The sequence below is a fragment of the Pseudorca crassidens genome, chromosome 1 (genome assembly GCF_039906515.1).
Source record: "Pseudorca crassidens isolate mPseCra1 chromosome 1, mPseCra1.hap1, whole genome shotgun sequence".
Lineage (NCBI taxonomy): Eukaryota > Metazoa > Chordata > Mammalia > Artiodactyla > Delphinidae > Pseudorca > Pseudorca crassidens.
The window spans coordinates 194,234,997-194,248,967 of record NC_090296.1 but is presented as its reverse complement, the minus strand read 5'-3'; the positions used below and the strand labels follow the sequence as shown (position 1 = coordinate 194,248,967).

Below are 13,971 nucleotides of genomic sequence, written 5' to 3'. Positions count from 1 at the left end.
TTAAAAGTCAAACTCACAGAAACAGAGGGTACAACAGTGGTTGTCAGGGGGTTGGGGGGTGGGAGACATAGAGAGATGCTGGTAAAAGGGTACAAACTTTCAGTTATATGATAAATAAGGTCTTAGGATCTAATGTATAATATAGTGACTACAGTTGATAATACTGCATGGTATCACTGAAATTTGCTAAGAGATTAGAACTTAAGTGTTCCCACCACACACACACACAAAAAGGTAAATATGTGACGTGATGGTCATGTTAACTTGACGGTTAGGAATCCTTTCCCAACAAATATGTGTATCAAATCATCATCTCTTACACTTTAAATGTATTACAATTTTATGTCAACTATACCTCAATAAAACTAAAGAAAAAAACTAAACATAAAAGTAAAAAGAAGTGAAAACTCCAGACTGACTTTTGAATGAACCTGAAGGAAATGAGCATGTAACCCTTGCTCGCCACTGTTGAATGAAGAGCCCTGACTTAGGGCATAATCAAAATTTAGCCACAAAGTAATTCAGTCAAGTATTCAGTGGGATTTAATTAAGTAGATTTTTAAATGCACCCCAAAAAGTTCACTTTATTTGACATTTTTATTTCAGGAGGGAAATTGTTCATCTATGTCATGTCACTTGAGTTTTGTTTCGTATTTATTCACACAGATAATCAGATCTAAATGCTTTTCTATTCATGGGAAAGCAAAATGGTTCCTGGGCACTTGTGAAGCCTGAGCCGATCAGTGATAAAAGATGAACGTGACACTCTGAATAATAATCCTAACAATTTAGAATATTGGGGCAGAAAGACTTGTTCAGCGAGTCACTGCTTTCTGCTAGAATTCTTTCACCTTTCGAGGCTACAACGTTAGAAATTATATTTGGGGGGCATGATGTCGACCTTTCTGTTACAATATAAATTATTAAGACAAAGAAACAAGTAATTTTACTTTCCTTAGGTTTTTAATATACAGCGTTACTAGCATCCTGGTACTCTACATAGATGATTGTGGGATTTTCTGACGGTAAATGTGGTACTTACCCATTCGAAGACATTCCAGAGAAGCTTGGCCCCAGTTCCTTGTATATGAAGACTCGATATAGTAGCAGTGACCATGGAAAGGAATCCACGCTGTGTGCTCTGACTCGGGGCATCTACCAGGCAGCTGTGGAGGTTCAGTGGCAGGGATTTCTGTTAATAAAAAGACATTTCAAATAAAGTAAGACCTGAAGTTTCTTCAGTACATAGAATAATATATAAGCCATTAAGGAAATTTTCATCGCCTATCATTATTTTTTTAAGCTCTAATGGTAATCATTTGGATATGCCATTTCTATTATTGAGTATTCTTTTTACTTTATCATTTTTTTTCATACAAAATGTATTTCCATAGAAGGTACTATGGTATAACGGCGGTCAATCACATTCATAATTAAGCATGAGGATCTACAGATAACCTACAAAGACATTAATAAGTTCCCCTAAAAGGTCAACCATAAATAATTTGCAAAGGCAGTCTTCCTTCTAGACAGTTTTCTTTTTCTAGGATCCTAGCCCTTATAAAACCTTCTTAGCTATGACTGACATTGATGTTATAACTAAACGGTATAGGTAGAATTCTAGGACTTTACCACTGTCCGACTCTATAACTGTATTCTAGGACTGTATCACTGTATTATCACTGACTCTGATGAACCTACGCATATTCTGATAAAATTATTTTGATATAGCTGTGCCGTCAACATCAAAAGTAATCATCATTTCCTGAGGACGCTGACATCATAGATTCAGAGGCCTATCCCAATAATAAAAATTCAGAAATGTATAAAGAGGAAATAAATTCTAGCAACGAAGAAAAATTTCTCTCTCTGTTATTTTGATCTCTCTATATTTGTTTATTGCCAGGTCAGTCTTTGGTTAGGTGAAGGAATATGTTTTATATTATCCTTAAGCCACCCCAAAACATGTGACTGTTTAAGAATATCAACGGTGGTTTGTATCAGCTTATTGAGAAAATTTCAAATCCCTTGATTGTTTTTGTGGATTCAATTACCGTCTGATCTTTTGCAGAGAAAATAAAAACTTTCATTGCAACGTGCTGTCTTCCAATAGCCGTCAAGATCCATATAAACACACGCTGACTTCAGTCTGGGCTCATCACTGGCCCAATTAGTGTATCTCACCCTCCATTTATCGGTCCAAACATATTCATTATTGGTCTGCAAGAATAAGAACAACTATTAACATGGAGCCTGGCTTCGTTTAGAAAATACCAAAAGAACCCAGCAAGGAGTAAAAAGTATAGTTAAGACTGTGATTTGACAAAGAATCTTCAACATTTGGGAATTAAAAGAACATTATAAATTTTTTCTACCAAATCAAATTCAGGAAATGCAGCCTTTTTTAAGAAAAAACGACTTCTTAAAGCTCCCCATGAAGACATCGTTGGAAGCTATTCTGCAAAACACAGACTTAAAAACCTATGTCTTATTCTAGAAAACTCTCTTTATTTGCAGGCCCTCAGTGCAAAAGAGGGGTTTTACCTTTGGAACAAATAAAACACGTATTATATTATCACTGAAATGATAATAAAAACTAAGTCATTTTCCTTGCACTCATGGACCCGAGAGAAACACTTTTCTAATCTTCTTACTGTTTGGCTGTTGAAATAGGGCCAACAACAAATGACTTATGCAAGGTGACGTGGCTGGATAAGAGAGGAGCCTAGGTCTCTTACCTTCCAGTTAGGTGGTCTTTCAACCAAAATGAATCTGATGGCATCTTTTAAAGATAATTGTTTTATTCAATTTGCATACTTCTTATTAAATTTATTGGGGCAAATTTATGGTCACATACAAATTAACTGACAACATCAAAAAGACTACTTATCAATAATGTTCTTTTGACGGTCTAAAAGAAATTTTACAGGTAAAACCTCACAACAGATGCTGTATAACTTTAATCAGAGATAAGTGAATTTTTAAACCATTCAAACAGCTGTCCCCTTTTTAACTGCATTATTTAATTTACCAAAGCAATTACCAAAGATTTAATGACAAAATCAAAAGCATGCATAATCTCGAGTTAGAATTTTGTAGTATTCTACCATATTTAATCAAATAATGCTGGCATAATCATTAACTCCATAGATGTAATAAATAGAACAGTATTGTTTTAGCTATAAATGTTGGGATAATGGAAAGCTATTTAATCTTTCTAACAATAAATAAAAGCCTATTTTAAACTCATAAGAGAATTGGGACCATATTTGTGAGAAGAAAACATATGAATTATCAAGAGAATTAGTTACTAAAAATAGATCCAACATAGAAGTAAAGATGCCGTGCTTAAGTTTAAACACAGAAATCATCGTGTAACTACTTACTTTTAAATGTTTACTAACCTACTTGGGAAATACGCATTGCAAGAAGTGTAAATGTTGAGCTCTGCATCATGGTGGAAGAAGTTCTACAAAGTCTGGCACCAGTCTGCTTTCCAGCTCTACCCCCTTACCTCCTTTTATTTCTTCTTGGTACTCCTTCTTTATGAGCCACCATCCCAGACCACATCTGTAAAGTTTGACTTTCTCAGAGAAGCCCTGTTGGTCCTCTCCCCTTGCACAAATGATCGCTTTTCTCTCCTCTCCCAGCACTTTGTATATACCTCTCTTTGACACTGTATTATCTCTTGATTACTTGTTGACATCTCTATTTATTGTACTAGGAAGTTTGCTGATTGACTAGTTAGATGGATGGATGGATGGATGGATGGAGGATAGATGGATCCCCTGGCATCAGAGAAGACTCATTTTAGGAAAATGTTGGCAACTCCCACACCACTCTTAGTTCTGTGTCTCAACCCTCACTCTACACCATCTTTTGCCAACCTTCCTTCTCTGTTATGGAATACAGGGAATTGACCGCAATGAAATCTGTCACACACGGATGGAAGCGGCCCAGCTTCAGAACAGATAGCAACTCTAGAATGACTTTCCACAAAAAATAAGGAATATCCTCATCGCCCAGGAACTATGCCCCTGACGCTTTCTTAATTCCTTTCTTAATCCCTATGGCATAGTTGTAATCATGACACTAGAAAGAAATAAGTTAATAAATAAAACTGTTTAGATGCAGAACTTAATTTTCATACTCAAAATATACAGTAACGCTGTATATTAAAAACCTAAGGAAAGTAAAAATAATACTTATCAGTTAGGTAAGTCTTAGTTTGATTTCTGACATAACATCACGAACTTGCTAGATCCCTGCACTGGGTCCTAGAGAGATTGGGTCTTGTACATGTCAGTATCATTTCCAAAGCCCAGCAGGTTTTTACACACAACAAGTATTCAACAGAATGAACAGAAGAGAATCATATTCAATCACAATTTTTCGATCATGTCAAGTCGCACGTGTTTCCAGCATCTCACCAAGTTACTGTTCAGGGCGATCCACACAGGTTCATTCAGCGTCTGCATCTGCATCCACGCAAACGCATTACTATAGGGATCTAGAATGCTAGCAATCAGGGAAGTGTGAAGCTTGCAATAGTCATCTGCTTCATGCCACTGCAGCTTTAATTTCATGAGTGAGTAGCTACTTTCGCCATATTTAATAAAGCCATCTGTTGGAATTGTTGTTGGAGAACTAGGCAAGGAAGGGTCTGGAATAAAAAATTATTTCCATTAATATTAAACATTACCTGAGCGCCATCTGTACATGACTTCTGTACCTCACACATCCTAAAAAGAATCTGAACAGCACAATTCAAACTGTCAGGGGTTAAACATATTTTCATGAGCCATTTCACATCGGAACACAAAGTTCTATTTTTTAACCAGTATGCCTGACTGAATTAAGTCATTTCCAAATGCTATTTAGAATATTAAGGTAAATACACGATCAAGTTTCTAACCTATAAAACCAAAAAGACTTGCAAATACTATGAGATCTAGTATCTGGATGAAAGACACGCCACAGTTTAATCTCATAAATTAAAGAACATCTATCATCCTGTCAACACGAATCTTTTTTTTTTTTCCATCTTGGTCAAATTTTAAGGTCAAGAACAGTCTTCCTCTCCTTCCCTTCCCCCACCCGACTCTGTTCCATTCCACCCATGAATTTGCATCTATTTGTATCTATTTGACTTCACCTGTGAATCCTGTACCTTCAAGAAACTGGTTTATGGTCTGGAATGAAGCCATATAACAGTTTCCACTTCATTTAACCTTGATCTCAGGATCAAGCTTTAATCTTATGATGATTTCCCATGTGAGCCCCATATCTTATCCAAACTGAAGCCTTCGCAAGCTGGTGTCACTCTGGCTTTCTGATCTTTCCTCCTCAATCTCTCAGCATGCGTTTCTAATAACGACTCTAGACCCACCCATACTTTGGGCCACTTACTGTCAAGACCCCAAAAAAATCTTGTTTCTGGGCGCCTTAGCTGATGCCTTAGGGCAGAACAGAGGTCAGCGGATGACAGCCAGAGGGTGAAATCTGGCCTGTTGTCTGTTTTTGTAGCCCGTGAGTTTTTAAATGGTTGGGGAAAAAAAAACAATGAAAAATATTTTGTGACATGTAAACAATACATGAAATTCCAATTTGTGTCCATAAATAAAGTTTCAGTGGAACTCGGCCACGCTCATTTGTTTACATACTGTCTATGATTGTCTGCGATCACAGCAGAGTTGAGTCATTGCAACAAAAACTTCATGGTCTACAAAGCCTGCAATATTTATAATCTGTCTCTTACAGAAAAAGGTTGCCAACCCCTGGTCTAGGGCTTTAGATGTCCCTGCCTACTGATGTTGTCTTGGCCAATTCTCCAACCTGTTCCACTGCATACCAACCCAACCCACCATGTGCCCTGTTCTGCCACTCCAAGAATGCCAAACTTTCTTTTGAAGAATCTGGTAAGGCAACAATTTTAATTCAGCAAGGAGGGCAGCCTCCCCTTTCTTCTGCTGTTGCTGCCACCGTGTGTTGATAGAATAGCATTAAACCAAGAGACCCAGCCCCAGATCCTTACATGTTACAGCCAGTAGGAAGTAAACAGTCTCATCGTTTCCCAGCTTGGAGAGAGCTGGGTTTGTCTTAACAACATGGGAAAAGTTTTGGACTGCTAAAAGTGCCCAATGAAGCTTGAGAGAAAGCTTTAAGAAGCTTCGCCAAAGGCTATACGCAGCCAGGAAATTAGCTCATTTATCCAATTAGCTTGTTTATTAAAACACTCATAGAAAAAATTATAAGGAAAAAACTAAATCACTGAGAGGTTACTTTCAGGTGGTTAGATTATGGGTAATCTTTTCTCTTTATGCTTTTCTGTATTTTCTAAAATTTCATCAAGGGATTGTTCTTAAGTGTTTTACATTCATATGTGTTCATTCACGTTTTTATTTAGGTATCTTTATATATTTACATGAATTCATATATATTCATTCATACATACTCATATATATGAATAAAAGCAACACTGTTTTACTTTTTATTTATTTAATTTTATCCTTTTGGCCACGCTGCACAGATTGTGGGATCTTAATTCCCCAGCCAGGGATTAAACCCAGGCCCCAGCAGTGAAAGCCCTGAGTCCTAAACACTGGACCACCAGGGACTTCCTGAAAACAACACTGTTTTAAAAAAATACTGAACACACATTCTTTGTTGAAATTTTAGAAAATATAGAAAAGCATAAAAATGAGGAAAAAATTACTTAGAATCTAACCACATCAATATTTTAGTGTTTCCTCATAATTGTTATATATAGAGAGATATATATAGATGTATAGACATATTATATATAATATAAATGCAAATATATATACATAGAGAGAGAGCGTTAGAAAGAGACAGTTTTTGATAAATGAAGAAAAATACAATAGTACAGTGAAGGAACGAAAGGTCTTAATCCCACGATGCAAACACATCCACTATTCCTATTTTGATGCATTTCCATCGCCTTCTTGTTCTTTTTTTTTAAGGGGGTTCAAAGTGTTTTTTGCGTCATCAGTAGTCTACAAAATTTCATATTCTGCCTTTTTCACGTTAACACTGTCGACCTTTCCTGAAACCCAAGTCATTAAAAATTGTCAAAATATCTTTCGTTGGCAGCAAATATTCTATCCCTTGTGTTTACAGGAAGAAGAAAAAGAAGATTTTAAACAAGTTTAGGAACCATCATTCCCTCCTGGAAGGGGACTCCCCTCTCTCCCCAAAGTGTGGAAGCACAGATGCGTTACCAGTGGCCTAAGATTCTGGCGCTCGAAGGGTGTAGCGGAGAGAGAAAAGCGGCACGGCCTGGACCTTCTTTTGGATCAACAGGAGGTTAGACTTCCTGCAGGACTTTGCAATCACCTGAAAATATCTTCAGTGATTTTCAGTCATTGCCAGAAATTGCTATCAGTTCCCTGATTCCCCAGAAAGTATAGAAAAATTTGTTAGATCCGGGAGATCAAGCAGCTTCTAATTCAAGCTCCTCTGAGAGCTCTGCTCAGGGTGACAGCAACCCACCTCAACTTCAACCCTCATCTCTAATCTTTTATTTTCTGAACCTCTTCTATGTAGCCAAATGTTTCTATTCTAATTTCACTCGAAACTAAAATGCACACGACCATAATCTTGATTCTTGGTCGATATCCACATATCTGTTTTATTTTCTTTGCACCATAGTTAGGCTTCCTAAGATGAAAAAAGGACCACAAATAAGACATCTACATTTTTAGAGACACAGAATATATAACAAGTAATGAGGCATATAGGGTGTTTGGGGGCAACGGTTCTCAAATTACACAAATTGAAGTGAGGTATCCCTGCTCTGACATTTTTTACTTTTAAGGTAGAGGTAAGCAAGCATCCCAAATTTCTAACAAGATTAGAAAAAGTTTCAACCTCTAGTTTAACCTGTGCAAACTTTCCGGTAATGGATGAGGGGCACATTCATGAATAAATTACGGAAAATATCCTTTTTGTCTGTCACAGCCATCCATGGATGAAAGTGAGAATCAAATAAACATGTTGATGGGGACTTCCCTGGCGGTCCAGTGATTAAGACTCCGTGCTTCCACTGCAGGGGGCGCAGGTTCGATCCTTTGTCGGGGAACTAATATTCCACATGCCACAAGGCACGGCCCAAAAAAAATTTTTAATTATTTAATTAAAAAAATTTTTTAAAAACAACGTGTTGATGTGCAAGGGAAGGGTCACTTTTTTAAAACAAAACTTAATTTTTTTAGAGCAGTTTAAGGCGCACAGCAAAATTGAGAAGAATGTCACTTTTTAAAAAGTATGGAAAAACCCCACCTCTTCCAGCCCAGCGTGGTCCGGTAGGACTTACCGGGAGGTGTTCGGCATATATAACCTCGCTTACTGTCACAGGTGTCATCCATCCATTTTCCTGCGTCCCTTGACTTCCCTCCGATAATGAGAACACAGTCAGCCTGTATATTCATGGAGAAGAAAAAAAAAAAGCCAAATGTGGATGGATAATTATTTAAACCAATTCATTAATAAGCAAAAAAAAAAAAAAAATCCTTTATCCCTAAACTCCAACTTTAAGGATAGTCCTAATTCATCTACAGCATGTTTAATTCATCCCTACTTTCCATGCTACTGGCCAATTTTCACGCAGATCCCTCACTGAACCCTTGCTATTTTAATTGAAAAGTAAGCAGAGTTGGATAAACTTTGGAGCTGGTTCTGAGAAACGCTGCTGTCAGAAATCTCATTAATTCCCTGAAACCTACCACAGCTTTCACCAGGGCCAGAGACATCTTCTCAGCCTCCAGCCTCATTATCCCATGAGCCTCAACTATCAGGAACCCCTAACCATACATTTCAAAGATCCTCTGCTCATTCCCATCCCCCTTCTTAGCTATTCTTATCTTTCATTATCCTGGCTCAGCATCTCTGCTCTAAACCAGGAAACCTACACAGAACAAGGATGTTTCCACTACACAATGCACGTGAACATTTCTCTCCCACTCTCTTTATCAAACTATATTTAATCCTCTTCATTTTATAAGTCCTGAAATTGTAACAACACAATATATGTGTTTTGATTCCAGTTTTGTGGAATACAAACTTTATATTTTTACACACACTAAGAAAAAAATCTAGGAATAAAACCAACAAAACAGTGTTGTTGTTTTTTTCCTGGAAGGTGAGTTTACAGATTTTGTTTGTTTCTGTTGTTTCTCCTTTTCATTATGTTCTAAAAACGAAAAAACTTGTGCAACATTGAATTTTTTTAAATGAAATTTACCACTCATCCAGGAAATCTTTCTAAGCAAACCCTATCTCACTCCAGTCTACTTTTCAGCCCTCATTTATGTAATAAGGATTGAAAGAATTTCTCCCCCGAAAGTCACTTACCCACAACCAGAATATATCTACCCTACACAGAGCTACCAAATTAATTATCATAAAGATGCCATCTTGATGAGATTGTTTTTCTGCTCAAAACTTTTTTTTTTTTGCTGCCTATCTGACAAAGTCCAAACTCTTTCTTAGGGCATCTAAATTTCTCTGAATTCTGCTTTCCACGTTCTAAAGTTGATGCCTATTTCTTTTCTGCATGACACTCCTACTATATTTAAAGCTCTTTACTTCCGCCCAAACCCATCTTGTGCCTTTTTCTTAAAGACTTTATTCACCTTTCCCACTTAACACAACCTTCCCCGGCCTCTTGCCATGATTCCCTAATCATGATGTTTTAAACTTCTTGGGAAGAAGACCCACATTCTTCCTCACATGCCTTCTTTCCATCAAATGAAGAGCTCCACAGATATGTGCTGCCTGATTAGATCACTACATCCCACGGTAAGTTTCTTTCCTCCTAACTACTATCATGCTTTATAGCTGATCTTCTCATTACACACTTTCATTTTGTTCCTCTCATCTTTCTTGTAGAAGACTTGGGGTCTAGCTTAGGTGTAAGCTTCTTCAAGGTAGAATAAAATCTTATGTGCCTTCATGGATTCCACAATGCCTAATGGTGTTTAACACTGATTAGTCAGCTTCAATGGTATAAGATTAAAAACAGTGAAATAAAGAAGCAATTGTCATGTACCACAATGTTCATTGAAGCTCTATTTACAACAGCCAGGACATGGAAGCAACCTAAGTGTCCATCGACAGATGAATGGATAAAGAAGATGCGGCACACATATACAATGGAATATTACTCAGCCATAAAAAGAAACGAAATTGAGTTATTTGTAGTGAGGTGGATGGACCTAGAGTCTGTCATACAGAGTGAAGTAAGTCAGAAAGAGAAAAACAAATACACTATGCTAACACATATATATGGAATCTAAAAAAAAAAAAATGGTCATGAAGAACCTAGGGGCAGGACAGGAATAAAGACAGACGTAGAGAATGGACTTGAGGATATTGGGAGGGGGAAGGGTAAGCTGGGACGAAGTGAGAGAATGGCACTGACATATATACACTACCAAATGTAAAACAGATAGCTAGTGGGAAGCAGCTGCATAGCACAGGGAGATCAGCTCGGTGCTTTGTGACCACCTAGATTGGTGGGATAGGGAGGGTGGGAGGGAGACGCAAGAGGGAGGAGATATGGGGACATATGTATGTGTATAACTGATTCACTTTGTTATAAAGCAGAAACGGACACACCATTGTAAAGCAATTATACTCCAATAAGGATGTTAAAAAATAAATAATTAAAAATTTTTTTAAAAAAGAAGCAATCGTCTGTGTCTTAGGTTAATGCACTTAGCACTTAGCAGAGTGTTTGACACATAGTTATTAGCACTCTGCAAACAGTAGCTCAATCATGATGATGACGACGACGATGATAACTTCAGAAGCAGTAGGAGCTTGCAGAACTACACCCCAAATACTACAACACTTTCAAGAGTTTAGGGGTAGCTGATGCAGAGAACATTGCTAACTCTGGGTTCAAGCGTACATGCTGACGACAGCCTGGGCCCATACTGGAGCTGGCTTTCCCTATTCCTCGCTACCATCACCGTCTATGTCCTCCCACCCCCAACCCAAAGATGAAGCGTTCTTAACTGAATGTATACCCCTTCCTTCAAGGCTGGCTCAGTCTGAAACAGTTAAAATGTGCAAGAATGAACCGGATCAAGGAGTACTCTGGCAGAATTTTTCACAGAAGATTAACCACTAATACATCGACCTGAAGCAAACCGACAGTGTATGGAGAGGTGACGGAAAGCGATATTTACATCTTCATAAGAAAGACTACTCCTTCTCCCACCAGGGTAACCTTTCCCCCAGTTTGTGTAATGCACTCCTCGGCCATCCGTCCAAAGGAACGTGTGCTCTGAATTGACATCATTCAGCCCAGTCCAGGCGTGAAAAGTGGAGTTTTTCATATGATACGTAAGGAATGCTGAAAGAAAGTTTCACAAGATCATTGTGAACTTTGAGGGGAAAGACTCCAACATCAAAAATACTCAGAATACATTAATTTATAAATACCGAGCATGTGATCAATGTCTTTATTATCATTTAAAAGCACTTACCATGAAAACAAACACATTCTAACCTGAGCAGCATGTTATCACGTCAACTTTGGACTTTGTTTCTCATAAGAAAAGTCTAGGTTTTATCTGGGTCACTGCAGATAGTTGTATAGGTTGTGCCCTACCCAAGGACCCTGGGGTGCTGGGGCCGGGGAGGCTGAAATCCACCCTATGCCCCACCCCCCGTTTTGTACACCCAGATCTGGGTTATGGCTGCCTACCATCCTGCGCGAAGAGGTACATTTTTCTAATTCACGCACGGTCATCCTGTACTAGTTAGCACGTGTCCTGTTTCTATAAATAAGATAACCTGATTATACTGGGTTGGCCAAAAAGTTTGCTCGAGTTCTTCTAAAATGGATTAAAGACCTAAATGTAAGGCCAGACACTATCAAACTCTTAGAGGAAAACATAGGCAGAACACTCTATGACATAAATCACAGCAAGATCCTTTTTGACCCACCTCCTAGAAGAATGGAAATAAAAACAAAAATAAACAAATGGGACAGAATGAAACTTAAAGCTTTTGCACAGCAAAGGAAACCATAAACAAGACGAAAAGACAACCCTCAGAATGGGAGAAAATATTTGCAAATGAAGCAACTGACAAAGGATTAACCTCCAGAATTTACAAGCAGCTCATGCAACTCAATATCAAAAAAACAACCCAATGCCAAAATGGGCAAAAGACCTAAATAGACATTTCTCCAAAGAAGATATACAGATTGCCAACAAACACATGAAAGGATGCTCAACATCACTAATCATTAGAGAAATGTAAATCAAAACTACAATGAGATATCATCTCACACCAGTCAGAATGGCCATCATCAAAAAATCTACAAACAGTAAATGCTGGAGAGAGTGTGGAGAAAAGGGAACCCTCTTGCACTGTTGGTGGGAATGTAAATTGATACAGTCACTATGGAGAACAGTATGGAGGTCCCTTAAAAAACTAAAAATAGAACTACCATATGACCTAGCAATCCCACTACTGGGCATATACCCTGAGAAAACCATAATTCAAAAAGAGTCATGTACCAAAATGTTCATTGCAGCTCTATTTACAATAGCCAGGACATGGAAGCAACCTAAATGCCCATCATCGGATGAATGGATAAAGAAGATGTGGCACATATATACAATGGAATATTACTCAGCCATAAAAAGAAATGAAATTGAGATATTTGTAGTGAGGTGGATGGACCTAGAGTCTGTCATACAGAGTGAAGTAAGTCAGAAAGAGAAAGACAAATACCGTATGCTAACACATATATATGGAATCTAAGAAAAAAAAAAGGTCATGAAGAACCTAGGGGTAAGATGGGAATAAAGACACAGACCTACCAGAGAATGGACTTGAGGATATCGCGAGGGGGAAGGGTGAGGTGGGACGAAGTGAGAGAGTGGCATGGACATATATACACTACCAAACGTAAAGTAGATAGCTAGTGGGAAGCAGCCGCATAGCACAGGGAGATCAGCTCGGTGCTTTGTGACCACCTAGAGGGTGGGATAGGGAGGGTGGGAGGGAGGGAGATGCAAGAGGGAAGAGATATGGGAACATATGTATGTGTATAACTGATTTACTTTGTTATGCAGCAGAAACTAACACACCATTGTAAAGCAATTATACTGCAATAAAGATTTTTTTTTTAAAAAAAGGCATGGAGATTAAAAAAAAAAGGATGTTATGGAAAAACCCGAACGAACTTTTTGGCCAACATAATAATAACTAGGGGCCAAAGAGAGCTCTTAACCTTAAAAAGTTCTGAAAATAAAAACTATTTGTCAAAACGAAAAAGCATTAGGCTGTCAAATGATCACCACCTTGGACTGACAAACCAAAAGAGCTACCCGAATGGAACTCCTCCAGGACAGCCAGTTCCTAAGGGGTCAGCAGCCATCCACATCCACTGCGCATGCTTGGACCCAGGGGGCATCCTGGTGCTAAGTGCTCACATCACTGGGAGAGAAATTCAGAGAAAGCAGGACAAATATGGGCTCTTGCTTCTTTATCAGTTCTGTGGCAGACAGGATGGTGGCAAATATCCAGAAACTCTAAAAGGCTTAAATGTACATGTTCCCCATCCCTTCTCCAGCAGCCCATCCCCATGCCTGCCACACCATGGCAGCCGCCTTCTGAGGCCAGCAACCTCACCTGCCAGGAGTTGTGGACACCAAGGACACTAGATGGGACCGAGTGAATGAGCACGGACTCTACGGGACAATTTCCAAACTCTGTTTAAACACGACTCCTGAATGCAAATAGGAAACCAAATGACTAAGCACTTGGGTTACTAATAGAAAATGTAAAATAGAAAGAAGGCCACAGAGATCATCTGTTTATTCATGAACAAACAGTTCCACAGAAGGGTCATTGCTACAGGCTTACTCTTCGGCAGAGTAATAGACGCCACTACACTGCTCAGAGATTTGCTTATTTCTCTATTAACTC

The 13,971-nt window shown here is 38.4% G+C and overlaps 1 protein-coding gene across 1 annotated transcript in view; it reads right to left on the bottom strand.

Annotated features, from left to right (window-relative positions):
- Positions 1 to 13,971, bottom strand: part of MRC1 (mannose receptor C-type 1) — a 100,002-nt gene that overhangs the window by 16,988 nt on the left and 69,043 nt on the right. Inside the window, exons 22-26 of the mRNA XM_067704498.1 lie at positions 11,214 to 11,380; positions 8,336 to 8,438; positions 4,431 to 4,663; positions 2,055 to 2,220; positions 1,043 to 1,192 (exon numbers count right to left, since the gene is read on the bottom strand). Of these exons, the coding sequence (XP_067560599.1) occupies positions 1,043 to 1,192; positions 2,055 to 2,220; positions 4,431 to 4,663; positions 8,336 to 8,438; positions 11,214 to 11,380 (819 nt within the window). The remainder of the gene's footprint in view (positions 1 to 1,042; positions 1,193 to 2,054; positions 2,221 to 4,430; positions 4,664 to 8,335; positions 8,439 to 11,213; positions 11,381 to 13,971) is intronic.